Source organism: Neophocaena asiaeorientalis, unplaced genomic scaffold, assembly GCF_003031525.2.
Source record: "Neophocaena asiaeorientalis asiaeorientalis breed wild unplaced genomic scaffold, Neophocaena_asiaeorientalis_V1.1 scaffold134, whole genome shotgun sequence".
Taxonomy (NCBI): Eukaryota; Metazoa; Chordata; class Mammalia; order Artiodactyla; family Phocoenidae; genus Neophocaena; species Neophocaena asiaeorientalis.
The window spans coordinates 23143757-23157867 of NW_020185339.1; the positions used below are offsets into that span (position 1 = coordinate 23143757).

A 14111-nucleotide genomic window follows, 5' to 3' on the forward strand; every position below is an offset into this window, starting at 1 on the left:
AGAGCCAGCAGCCTAGGGCTCCCTCACCTAGTGGTCAGCAGGCAGACCTACCCTCTGAGCCCCAGGATTGGCCAACTGTGCTGCCCATCAGGTCCCTGCAGGGGGTGGAGGTTCCCCCCTGGAGCTCAGGTTTCACCATCTGGCCCTGGTCACGGAGCTTGAGGCAGGGGTATGGGGGTGGGGGGGCTATGTGGACACGCATGATGCAAGAAGGAGGATGATTTCACATGCTCAGTCCCCAAGGTCTGGGGCTCGGGGGAGGGAACTCCATACGAGCAAGGTGGGAAGGGCAGTTTCCCCCATACCTACAGTCTGTCTAGGTTGCCCATCCACCACTACTGCAGCAGTTTCCACGAGGCAGCTGGGAATCCCAGTGGTTATTTCTCTGGGCTGGAAGGTGAACTCTGGTCTTTTTATTTCTAGCAATGGGGCTGGGACAGTGGTGAGAGGCTGGGGGTGGGAGGAACGGAGTCCTCTTGCCCAGGGCAAGGTGGCAGTGCCACGGGGCACAGAAGTCACCCCCTGACCTTGCCTGTGCTGACCGCCCAGAGTCCAGTTGGACTGGAGCACAGTGTGGACGAGGGCTGGAGCATTGGTGGGGGGGGGGTAGCATGTTACTGTGATGTCTGGGGAAACCTGGAGAGGTGGGGGTAGTGGTGATGCAATCTTACAGCAGGGCAGAGTCCATCAAGGATGGCAGAGGGGCATGGGAGTTGGAAGGGCCTGTCCCCAGCTGCTGGTTCTCTTTCAGGGCACTGTAAGAACTGCCTAGATTTGGGATATCCTAGAAGTGGTGCCAGCCTCTGTTCATGGTGGTGGGAAATGGAAGGTTTATGGACTTTTTCTTTTTAATTAATTAATTTACTTTTGGCTGCATTAGGTCTTCGTTGCTGCGTGAGGAGGCTACTCTTCATTGCAGTGCGTGGGCTTCCCATTGCGGTGGCTTCTCTTGTTGCCAAGCACGGGCTCTAGGCATGCGGGCTTGGTAGTTGTGGCGCACGGGCTTAGTTGCTCGGTGGCATGTGGCATCTTCCCGGACCAGGGAACAAAGCCGTGTCCCCTGCACTGGCAGGCGGATTCTCAACCACCGTGCCACCAGGAAGCCCAGGTTTATGGACTTTTAAGAACAAAGCATGACCAGTACAGCAACCTTAGTCCCAACCCCAGCCCTCCTTACCACACTGCCCGCTGGCTTTCAATGGCCTAACCAAGGCCTCATGCCAGCCTTTCTCCTTGTGCTCAAGTCTCTTCAAGAAGCTGGGAGGAAGTGAGTGTGATTTGGAAATGTGCCCCTATTCCAATTTATTAGTCTCCCCACTATTCAGTCAGTGGGGGCTGTCAAGAGAGACTGCTAGAATCTGGCGCAGGGGGAGAGGTGGTGCCTTGTGGGCTAGGGCTCAGTACCACCAGTGTCCACCATGTGGCAGTGCTGAGCCACTGGACAGCAGCAGGCTTGGCGCTGACCAGCTTCCCAGGGAAGGGGCTGCTCTGGGGAGTGGAGAGATTCAGAGCACTTCCCAACCTCTTACTCTGGGGACCCTGCCTCTACACCAGAAGACAGAGAAGCTGGTCCCTCAGCTCTCTCCCCTCGCCACTGCTGGAGAGCAGAAGCTGTCGTCAGGACCACATCACTGCTAACTTCGATTTGGTTTTGGATCTCATCGCTGCTGACACGTGGCAATGCAGTGTGGTGATGGGTGCCAGGCTCTTCCTAGAAACTTAGGGCACCTGTGGTGGGGAGGGGGCCGAGGAGACTTTTAGATGCTCCTCTCCACCCTAGGTCTTGAGTCATATTCAAGCCCATCTGTCCAGGGCTCTCCCCAGCTCCCTCTCTATCGTGAGTGACAGCCCTCTACCCCCTGGGGTCTGGACCACAGAACTGCAAAGCAGAGGTTTCTGCCCATGGTCTCAGAGGGCTTACCTGTGGGTGAGCCTGAGTCAAGCGAAGCAAGAGGAAGTGGCTGCAGGAGTCATTGACCCCATCTCTCCCCTTCCCTCTGTGTCAGATGCCCCCAATTTCCAGCTCTTCCTACCTTCTTTCTGCTGTGCCTGGCCTGCCCCTACCTCCTTACTGACACTTACGTCAGAACCCAGCTATAAATATGCTCTTAGCATCTTAGTCACTTTTCTCAAGAAGTGCTCCCAGGTTATAAATACCCCAGCCATCTGCCTCCCAGGCCCGCCCTACCACCAACCTGGTTGGGGGCTGGGGGGTAGCGACAGGCTTGAGGGTGGGTAAGGAAGTAGAATGAGGGTGGGTAAGGAAGTAGAAGGAGCCTGAGCGATTATCTTGCCCGAAAGAGAAAAGCCTGACCAAGTCTAGAGTTAGGGGCCAGGGAGCTCTGGAAGAAAAGGTTTGGAAGAAGACAATTCCACTTTTTCTCCTTTTTGTCAAAGACAGAGCCAAAAAGGAAAAGGAATAATACTGATCCTTCTAAATTTAGTTTATTTTAAAATTTTCTATTTTGTTCATCTTGTATTTTTTTGCATTGATTTTGATTTTTTAAAATATTGCATTAAGATCCTATTTATCTTGACTGATGGATTTTTTGGCATCCCCTTAAAATTCTGTCCCCAAGGCAAGAGCCTCGCTTCTCCTCACCTTAGTCTTGGCCCTGGGGACTGAAGCTATAGTTGGAAGGAGGTAGGTTAGATCTGGGGGACGGGTGGATTGGGGGTGGGAGACAGCGGTGGAAGGGGGAGGCAGAGCCACCAGAAGACTTCCTTAGATTCTCTGCTTAGATGAAGATTTCCTCAAGTCAAAGTTGGGATAACTTCCATGAGTTTGGTCCTGAAGCCCCACAGCTCAAATTTGCAGCCCCCCAGGAGGTCTCTTTCAGACTTTCTCCTTTTAGGGTTCCATTTCCAAGGACCTCAGACCTAGATAGGAGGGGGTTACATGCTGAGCAAACACTGACATCATGTTTCCCAAAGGACACATGGGTTTTGCGCAAACTCGGCCTTGGGCTGCAGACAATATTGACCCCATGGTTCAGGGCTGTCCAACCAAAGGGAGGAGATGGTGGGGGAAGAGGGCAAAGGTCTAGAGAGGACCCAGTCTCAGAGCAAATGCCCCCCTCTCCTCACCCCAGGCCTTCCTTTTCTTCTCCTTGTCCCACTCAAACGGCCCTTGGCCAGTTCCAGCTTCCAGACAGGACTCCTGGCTGGAGCCCTGGGGGTGAGTGAAGGGAAGGCAGCCAGCTGGGAGCCAGGCCTCTGCCTCCTCCCATGTGTGTGCCCTCAGGTTGTCACCTACTTGCTGACTGAGCAGTGATCTGTCTCATTTCTTGGAGCGAGGACAGAGAGAGGAGAGGAGCAGGTAAAACCCAGGTCTTTATTAGCCATAAGACAAGCAAAGATGGTTCTGGGAGGGAGGAGGGGGGCTAAGAAAGAAGAGGAAGCAGCCTGGTGAAGGAAGAGTCATGATGTGTGGGATGGACGTAATAGCTCAGCCCTAAGGAGGCTGTGAGGAGAGAAAAGTGGGCAGGGCAGGCAGGCTCTATGTCATCTCGGGTGTCAGTCAGGGTTCTGGCAGGACATAAAAGACCCACTCAGCTGTCTGTGTTTGCATCACTAAGAAGACTTAATGAAGGACTTCTTTACAGAGGTATGGGCAGGGTTAAGGGAACCAAGGAGGGATATTGAAGCACCCAGGGACCGGCAAGAATGGAAAGCCATTATAAGCCCATATCGTGGAAACAGTGAGATCAGAACTTAGGCAGAGCCGGAGCCATGGAGCGGGTGGGGAGCTAGACAGGAGCTGTAGGGACATGGATGCAGCCATAGTCACACAGAACCATGGAACCTAGGCAGAAGGAGGAGGAATAAGAAACACTCTGACCTCTGTCTCCTCCTATCCTTTGATCTTCTGCCTGTGTCTCCTCTTAGTCAAACTCAGAAGGAAGCCAGGGGCCAAGGGAACTCAGGTGAGTCAGACCCCAAGGGTACAGAGCAGGACGGAGGACAAAGAGTGGATAAGAGTGTGCCAAGAGGGCCTTTAGCAGCCCATTGGGCAAGTAAGAGGGAAAGGGCTCAAGACATGGAGAGGATCGAATGTTTGGTGAATCTAAGGAAGGGCCTCTCTGGAGATCCAGAAAGGCAGAGGAAGGGGCTGGGTCAACCCATCCTGGAGTGGGGGACATTGAGTAGAAGGGGCAGGGATGCATAGGGGATTGTGGGCTGGATTAAAGTTGGGCTATGGAGGGCTTCCCTGGTGGCACAGTTGTTGAGAGTCCGCCTGCCGGTGCAGGGGACACGGGTTCGTGCCCCGGTCCGGGAAGATCCCACATGCCGTGGAGCGGCTGGGCCCGTGAGCCATGGCCGCTGAGCCTGCGCGTCCGGAGCCTGTGAGGCCACAACAGTAAGAGGCCTGCGTACCGCAAAAAAAAAAAAAAAAAAAAAAAAAAAGTTGGGTTATGGGTATCTGTCTGGGAACCAGATGGCACTGCTCATGGTTGGAGGTGGATGAGAGTCCCTAGGGTGGCGGTTGAGGGAGCGTGGAGCTTGGAGCTTGCTGGAGGGACTATACTCTAGGAGAGGGGCTGGTCATTATGAAGATGGTACAGTGACTCTCCTTAGATGACAGTGCTTTGATGAAGATCTCCTCACGTCAAAGTTGGGATAATTCTCATAAGTTGCTCAGGAAGAGGGAGTCCATCTTCTGGACAGAGGCAGTAACGGGGCCGCCCCCTCCTCTCAAGGAAGAGCGCCTCCGTCAGGGCATGTTTGCCTACCCCACCTCGGGCTGCCTGTACCACACACAGACTAACTGCACCCACACGCCTCTACCACCATGTCAGGTATGTCAGTCTTGACAATGTTGCTGTTCCTGTCATAGTAGAGCAGAGACAGGGGGCGCCGGGCAGTGGGCACGCAGCATGACCCCCCTCCGGCAGTGCCCGCAGCGGTGTTGGCCTTGAGAAGATTAAGCACCGCGGTGTGAAAGGAGGCGGCAATGCCAGGCATGCCTGCCACGTGCAGGGGGCACTGCCCTGTGCAGAAGTTCATTGCGTAGCCCTCAGGCTGGATGATCCAGTCGTGCCAGCCAATCTCACGGAAGTCCACAAAGAACTCTTGTCGACAGCACATCCTGGACCTACCCTGGCAGTCGATGCCTCGCCGGCGAATGCGGTGCTTGCCCCCAACTCTTACACGGGCTGTCACAAAAGGCCTATGGGCAGCCCCACCCAGGATGACTGGGCTCCAGGCTACTCGGCCTTCAGGGACCAGCTCCAGGGTCAGGTGCCCCTGACTGCAGGCAGCCTGAGCTTCAGGCCCCAGGAGGAGCTGGTGCCAACCACTGTCATCCACCTCCAGCAGGTGCTGAGTGGCCAAGGTGAGGTTGGTGGCACGTGGGCTGAGCACGAGGACCCTCACCTTCAAAGTCCACGTGGTATTGGGAGGGAGCTGCACAAAGAACATGAGGCTGGCCTGCTGGACCTCCAGGCCGCCAACAGTTCTATCAGAGGAGAAGTGGAAATCAAGACGAATCTGGTCGATGCTGGAGAGACCTGTGGATACAAGAAGCCCCAGTCAGTGTGGCTTTCTGAGTCAATTCTACCAACTACATATCTATTCTCAGCATGCTTGAATTCCCTTTGTTCTTTCTCGACCACACTGTTGGCATTAACTACCCCTTCCTTCTTAAAAATCTCTCCTCTCTTGGTTTCCATGACACAACTCTCATGATTCTTCCTTGATTTTCTTTGCTGGCTTTTCTTTCTCTCACCATCCCTCCATCCCTCCAATGCAAGCGTTCTCCAGGGTCTGTCCTTGACCTTCATTTCCTTTTTTTTTTTTCTTGCCATGCAGCATGTAGGATCTTATTTCCCCGACCAGGGATAGAACCTGCGACCCCTGCGGTGGAAGCGAGGAGTCCTAACCACTGGACCGCCAGGGAAGTCCCATTTCCTCTTACTCTACACTGGGAGGAGCTCTGACCCACACTCACAGTCAGCCAACACAAATTTTGTGCTGGTGATTCCCAAATCTGTATGTCCAGTCCAGATCATTTTGCACCTTGGGAATCACCAAGCTTCACGCCTAAACTTCTAACTGCTTAATTTTGCCACGTCCTGCCAGCATATTAAAATCAATTTATCCCAAGTAGAAATCATTATTTCCTCCCTATGTACCTCTCTTTCCGTTCTTAGAACTGGTGGCATCATTACCTTCCTTATCACCTTTAGAAACTCCCCGCAACCAGTTCCTCACCACAGTGGTTCTAACGGCTATGCATTTCTTCCTGTACCAGTTACTGTTGCCCAGTTTCCCCTCTTCATCCCTCACCTGACCTATTGAAACACATTAACTGGGTTTCTGTTCCCTCCACTCCTGCTCTTGTCAGGATCACTAACACCTTCCACGTTGCCGAATCCAATGGTTTCATCTCTTTATGTTCGTCTTACCTGACCTCTAAGCAGGTAAGATGACACAGTTAACCATCCCTTCCTTCTCGAAATACTTCCTTCTCTTGGCTTTCATGACTCTGGCCGCTCCATCTTGGTCTCTTTTGCTGACAGCTCCTCTTCCTCTGCCTGACCTCTAAATGTTGGAGGTCCTAAGCTCCCTTCTCTTCTCTATCTATATCTCTCCCAGAAAGAACCCATCAATTCCCCTGGCTTTCAATTTCATCTATATGCTGATGACTCCCAGATATCTATATCCATGGCCCTGAGCCTAGGCTTGGATATCCAGCTGCTGATCTGATATTCCACTTGGATATCCAATGCTATCTCAGACTTTTCATGTTCAAGGAAGAACTCTAGATTTATCCCCTGCAACCCAAATCTGTTCCTTCTTCAATCTTCCCCTTTCCTGTAAATGCACTGCTGAAACCAAGTCTTGCTTGCTGTCATTCCCTTCTTTGAAATTATCTGCAGACCTGTCAACTCTATCTCCAGTTCATAATATAATTTCACTTATCCCCACCTCCTCTACCATACATTAGTTCAACCTGCAATCATCTTTTTCTTGAACTATGGCAATAGCTTGCCAAGTGGTCCACTCTTGCACCCAAAACCATTCTTCACATATCAGCCAGAGTGACCTCTTTTTTTTTTTTGCTGTGCCTTATGGCCTGTCGGATCTTAGTTCCCCAACCAGGGATCGAACCTGTGTCTGCTGCAGTGGAAGCGCAGAGTCTTAACCACTGGACCGCCAGGGAGGTCCCAGAGTGATCTTTTTATAACATAAATCTGATCAGCTTAATCCTCTCAGCTTAAAACCCTTCAAAGGCTTCCCATTGCTATTTGAATGGGAATAAATGCTAAACCCCTTAACATAGGAAACACGTATGATTAGGCGTTCTGCCATTTAATGACTATAGTCTACCTATACTGGCTTTTTTCTGTTCCTTGAACTCACCAAACATGGATCCACCTCATGGCCTTTGCACTTGCTATTTCCCCTGCCTAGAATATCTTTCCAAGCTCTTTGAATGACTGGCTCCTTTTTGGCATTCAGCGCAAACTCACCTCTTCAGAGAGGCTTCCCAGACTAACTTAGCTAAAGCAGCCTTCGACTCTACCCTCATGTCTTTAATACATTATCCTGCTTAATTGTCTTTATAGCCACTATCACTCTTTGTAATCATCTTGGTTTTTTGTTCATTTGCTTCTCCTCCCCTCCCCTTCTACCCCTCCCTGCTCCCAGCTAGAATGTAAACTCCATGGAGGTAGAGACTGTGCCTGTATGGTTTACCACTGTATCCCTAGTACCTAGTACATAATAGGCACTCAGTTAACATTTGGTGAGTGAATGGTCTTTCATTCTTTAATTCTTATTTTACACTGATACAAGAATTATTTTCCAAAAAGGCTAGATCATAAAATTCATGGTTTCAAAAAACCTATTGATGAATAAAGCCAAACTCTTTTTTTGGGGGGGCCTCTCACTGTTGTGGCCTCTCCCGTTGCAGAGCACAGGCTCTGGACGCACAGGCTCAGTGGCCATGGCTCACAGGCCCAGCCGCTCTGCACCATGTGGGATCTTCTCAGACCGGGGCACGAACCCGTGTCCGCTGCATTGGCAGGCGGACTCTCAACCACCGCACCACCAGGGAAGCCCAAAGCTAAACTCTTTTAGGAGGCAATTAAATGCCATTATGCTTTGGCCTTAGCAAACCTTATTTATTTATTTATTTTAAGTAAAGGATGCTTTATTGTGGGAATGCCACTGATACTCTCATGGGCATAAAAGAGCAGAAAATAAAGTTCATCTAGACTTAGTGTGAATTGTAAGGTCTGGAATAAGGTTGCCCTTGACAGCTCTCAGAGCCAACAAAATCTCTCTCATCTCACTCTCCCTATGTAAGTCTACTCCATTCTTCTCTTTCTGTGGATCTACCTCTTTTGTTTCCCTGTCACCTTCCTCAGGTCCCAAAATGGTGGCCCTAGCTCCTGAGTCTACAGAACCTTTAACTTAGCTCTTCCTAGCTAAGTGAACTGATCTTTCAGTGTTCCAACTCCAAAATCCTAAAAGAAGAGTCTGATTGACCCAGCTAATCCTTTCTTGCTAGGTCACTAGCACCTAACATTTAGAACCTCATAAGTCACCCCAGTTATGGTAGGCAGACACAGGACCAGCAGGGGCTGTGATAGACCATTACAGTGTTGACCCCCAGGGAACAACACCTCCCAATATTCATGGTCTTGTGCAATCCCTTCCCATATTAATTCTGGGCTTGGCGTGTGACTTGATTTGCCCAATGAGATGTAAGCAAGCATGACGCAAGCAGAAACTTAGTAAGTACTTACACTTTGAGGTAGGAAAACTTTAATGCTTTAAAGAAACTTGGGCTAGACTACTGAATGATGAGAAGTCATATGGAGAGAGACTTCGGAGAGACAATCTTAGATGTTCTAGCCCCATCTGAGTTCCTAGCTGAACACAGTTGCTTGAATGAACTCAGTTACACCACATGGAGTGAGAGAACTGTCCAGAATAAGTCCAGTCAAATTACAAAATCACAGAAACTATTGAATTTTTTTGTTTTAAGACTCAATGTTTGAGCTGATTTGCCATATTAATGGATAACTAAAACAGAAATTAGTATCAGAAGTGGGGTACTCCATAGCAAAGACCTAAAATATGTAGCATTGGCTTTGGGACTGGATGACAGCCAGAGGATGGAAGGACAGCAGGGAGACTGTTAGTGAAGTCTGGAAGGACAGTGAGGAAATTGCTACTGGAAGCTGGACAATGGGGAACCTGTGTTATGTATTGGCTATCGTCTCTGGTAACGGAAGCTAGAGATGGTAACTAACAGAATTGTGAATTTAGCTAAAGATATTTCCAGGCAGAATGCTGAAAGTGCCATTTGGTTTATTTTAGCTGCCTATGATAAGGCATTTCAGGAGTGAGATGAACTAAGGAACGAACTGTTCAATTTTCAAGCAGAATTTAGAGAAAACATTTCCAATAGGACTTGCTAGCTGGAACAACAAAATATTTTTTTTCATCCCTCAACTCTCTGTCTGGCAAAAAGTTTATCAAACTAAGAAATGGTCTCAGGGCAAAACCCAAATCCAGGGCACTGCCAGTAAAACATAGTTTCAGAGCGAAGATCAAAATAATAAAGGGGGAACTGTAAGACCCTCTGTTAAGATCTAACATCTTTGTTAAGATCTAAAACGTAGGATGTTCTGTAGACCCTCCCAACTAGACAGAGGGCTTCTAAGAATCTTAAGAGTGTTATCCCACTTGTAAGAGGGTATCCTGACTTGTAACCTAAAGAGGAGGGTCTGTCTTGATAAGAGTGGAGTGCCTTTTGTCTGAGTGAGTAGACTGTAATTTATCATTTAGAAGGCTCACAGAGTGTTAAAGAGAATTTTAATAGTGAAAGCGGCACCAGTTTGGACTAAAAGGGACAGAGATGATTCAAAATGAAAAGAAGTCTCCGGGCTCCCAACTTCTTTGGGCAGCATGCAGGCTGAGAAAACTACTTAGCCGCAAACACAGGTCATTTCCTATTTAAAAGGAAAGACATCTCAGAGGGTGGCACTAAGAGCTGAGAGAATGAATCTAGAAGTCTAGGGGAGCAATGGTAGGCTCTCCTTAAGAGGAGAGGAAAATCCTACCAGTGGGCAGAACCAGGCCCTAACCAAAGGAATTCTGGATTTGGGGTAGACTGAGATATATGTCTGGCTGGATGTCAGAATTTTCATGGACCAGTGACTGCTCTGCGTCTCCCTTCCCCATCCGCCATTTGGAACAAAAGTATCTATTTATTCCATCCCTGAATCAGCATTGTATGTTAGGTATGTGGGAGGCAGATAACTTGAATTTGTAGGTCGTAGGCAGTGTTGTGTTGGTAAATATTTCACAACTGGATTCCAGAGGGGGGAAAAAAAAAGGCCCTGATTTGTAGAGTTTGCCAAGTTCTGCGGTATAAATTCTCCCATCCCGGCCAATTTCAAACTATCAATGTGATGCCACTGGATGCACAGTTGGGAGATGTTCACCATCAGCTCTCATGAGCCAGTATGAGCCAGTTTCAGGACACCATTGAAGGCTCCTACCCTAGTTTCCCCAGGGCCCCAAGCTCTCTCTCTTCATACCTCCAGCAAGAACAATTCTCAGATCTTTCTTTCACACGATGGTGGAGATGATAGCTTAAATTGGAATGAAAACTTCAAACTGAAATATTTAAAGGTAAAAGATAGAATCCAGGCATCATTCTCACCTCCAAGTTCATTTCAGGTCACTCCCCCTGCAGCCTAAATGTTGTATTCATTCATTGATTAGCAAATATGTGGAAAGTATATAGACTTTGAAGTCAGAGAGAACTGTGTTTGAATTCTGCCCCTTGTAAGCTGTATGACCTTGACCACGTAAATTATCTTCGAGTCTCAGTTTCTGCATTCTTAAGTTGGGAATGATAAAGTCTACTTTATGGAGTGATTGTAAGGATGAACGGAGAGGAGGCAGGTACACTAAATACCTGGTAACTGTCGTTACTGTCACAATGTGCCAGGAAACTGGGCTAAGTATCAGGGATACAAAGGTGAAAAAAAAAAACCAACCAGGATTTTGGTGTTCACGGTCATTTGTCCACCTTCTGCTCATCCACTCCAGACTACTTTTTAACTCTAAATGCAGTCCATTTCTTTACGCTTTTACTCATGTTTTTCCATTTAGGATGTTGTTTACCATTTTCTACCTGCTGAAGTCAAACTTACTCTCCAATGCCAGCCAATTTGCAAACTTCTTCTGAAAGACTTCCCTGACTTACCAGGTCCCAGTGAATTACTTCTGGCCCATTAAGCACTTGTGCCCTCATCTAGCATTTATTTCACTCTGCCTTATATTCTAAGTAATTTATTCCCAGCAGCAACAACTAAACCCCTCATGGGCAGTAGCTGAGTTTTCTACTTTCAGTTTCCTCCCACCTTATCCTTTCTAAGTACATTACCTGTATTAGCTCACTTAATTCTCTCAACGATCCTCTCATTATCTCTGTTTTGCAAATGAGAAAACTGACTATTAACAACCCAGGACACATAGTAGTAATAAGTGGCTGAGCAGGGAGTTGAGCCCAGTTTATCTGGCTCCAGAGTTTGTGTTCTTAATCATGAGCAGAAACCCCCCCCCTTTTTTTTTTTTTTTGCGGTACGCGAGCCTCTCACTGTTGTGGCCTCTCCCGTTGCGGAGCACAGGCTCCGGATGCGCAGGCTCAGCGGCCATGGCTCACGGGCCCAGCCGCTCCGCGGCATGTGGGATCCTCCCGGACCGAGGCACGAACCCGTGTCCCCTGCATCGGCAGGCAGACTCTCAACCACTGCGCCACCAGGGAAGCCCAGAAACCCCCTTTTGAACTAGAATAGGGTCTCATCCATCACTGGGGACTCTAGACATGGTCGAGCTGAACTACAGAATGGTTTAGCTGTTTATTGAGCATATACTATGTTTGCAAGAGGCAGAATGGTAGAGTGGTCAAGGTCATGGATTCCAGACCCAGGCTGTCTGGCTCTACCACCTACTGGTCATGTGACCTTGAGCTAGTTACTTAACCTCTTTGTGCCTCAGTTTCATCACCTCTAAAATGGGGTAACAATAGTATTTGCCTCACTGGCTTGTTGTGAGGCTCTTAAGGAGTTAGTATATTTAAAAGGCTTAGAACACAGTAAACACTATATAAGTGTTATCTATTTCTACTATACACTAGCCTCTGATGATAAGGTGAGGAATAAATGACAGTTCCTGACCTCAAGGGGTTGCATTCTATGGGAAGACAGACTTCCTAGAAAACCTGGAAACAGGCAATTCCATAAGGAAGGTCCAGGTTCAGGGTGAGCATGTGGGGGCCACCAGAGAGTGAGCCCCTCACCTTCAGGTCAGGGTGGGTTTTTTCAGGATGCGAGTGTTAGATCTTGAAGGGAGTAGATGCTGACCAAGGGAAAGGGGCCAGGAATGGGAAAGGCCTTCTAAACCTAAGAGAGAAGAAATTGCAAGAAGCTCAGAGGCCAGAGAGATCATTTGTTTGCGTTCTGGTTCTCAGATCCTGTCTCTGAATTCTCTCTCTTTTTTGGGGGGGGGGCCGCGCCTCACAGCTTGTGGGATCTTAGTTCTCCGACTAGGGATTGAACCTGGTACTGTCCACGGCAGTGAGAGTGTGGAGTCCTAATGACTGGCCCACCAGGGAATTCCCCTGTCTCTGAATTCTTGATCTTCTTTCCAGCTGCCCACTAAATTCTCTAACCCGTCTGCCCTCTATGGAAGGAACTTTCTCGTCTTTATCCTCTATCCTTTAAATACCTTTCTGAGTCCCATTTTGGCCCTGTTCTGATGCGAGAACCCGAGGTAATCAAGGCAAGAGGACAGGAGTAGGGTGGAGAGGTATTGTAATGCCAGTGTTTTACTTTTCTCCCTTTTACCCAAATGATGTATCTGGGGGAGTGGGGTACAGAGAGGCTGGATCCCAGGGCCAGAGGAAGGACAGACTCTCTAGCTCCCAGACCCTGGTCCAAGCCCAGGAAGTGTCTGGGCTCACATCATAGTCTGTGGAAGTGTGTGGGCCTGCAGAGAGAGGAGCCATGGGAGATAGGGGCAGGCAGTCTCAAAAGAAATGAAACGTACCCACTTCCCAGGTGCCCATTGGTCAAGTCTAAACTACAAAGAGAGAGCCTGGTGGTGGGGGTGTGGGGGGAGCCTGGGATTGGGAGATTACATGCTGTGGGAGGCAAGAGTTGGGATGGTTTTGGGGAGAAAGTCAGGCGTTAGATTGGGGAGGAAGTTTTTCCCTTCCTTAAGAGATCGGGTTTGGGGGAAGATCTACAGACCAAGAACCCACCTGTCTCAGCAAAGCTGATGATCTCATACTCCTGTCCCCTGTCTGCTTCTGGAACCGCCCCCTGTGGGGACCCATGGAGGCGCTGCAGCGCAGTCCTCAGAGCAGCTCGGGACACAGGCCGGCTCAGTGTCGGGCGCTGGCTGAGGTGCAGCTTGTCCAAGATGCTTCTCTTGGCCAGATTAAGAAGCAGCTCCCGCTGGCTCTCCGGGTCCAAGGCGGGCCCCCCACATGCCAGGCACTGACTGTCAGCTCTGGGAGTGGCCACTGCGTCTGGAGCCAGGAACAGGAAGGCCAGGAGCAATGAGGAGGTCATTGCTGGGGGAGGCCTTCCTTGAGCAACACAGTTGAGATAGAGCCGCAAACCCCGGGGCTCAGGGTCTCCACAGCTGTGGTCTCAGCTCCCTCCCAGCCGCCAGGGGCCCCGGAAGGAGAGTGTGTCCAGCTGGCATTACTCCTGGTTGCAGGATATAGAGCAGTCAAACATCCAACTTGAGAGATGAAGCCAGTTACAGGTAGAACTTGGCAGAAGCCATAAAGTCAGTGAAACTACAGAGTGGGGGATGTGAGGGGAGGTTGGTTTGTTTGGGGAAAGAAATGTCCCTGGGCCAACTTTGGGAGATAGTGGGTTACCCATGTGAGCTTCCAGGCCTGGGAACAAAGGTTAGAGATGAAATTCCTCTTCAGATCAACAGCCTTGCTCGGAAGCCTGGCAGTGGGGGGTGGAGGTAGGGTGCGGAGATCAGAGGTTTTAAGATAGAATGTTAAAGAATGACTTTCAAACAAGAGGGGGGTCATTGGCAGGACTCTTTTAGGTCATTGT

The 14111-nt window shown here is 49.4% G+C and overlaps 1 protein-coding gene across 1 annotated transcript; it reads right to left on the reverse strand.

The window, feature by feature from the left end:
• Window positions 1–4612: 4612 nt before the first annotated feature.
• Window positions 4613–13809, reverse strand: INHBC (inhibin subunit beta C). The gene is made up of 2 exons (XM_024737238.1): window positions 13292–13809; window positions 4613–5510 (listed from the first exon to the last, which is right to left on the reverse strand). Exons 1-2 carry the CDS (start codon window positions 13602–13604, stop codon window positions 4765–4767), a joined length of 1059 nt encoding a protein of 352 aa, XP_024593006.1. The 5' UTR covers window positions 13605–13809; the 3' UTR covers window positions 4613–4764.
• Window positions 13810–14111: the final 302 nt, after the last annotated feature.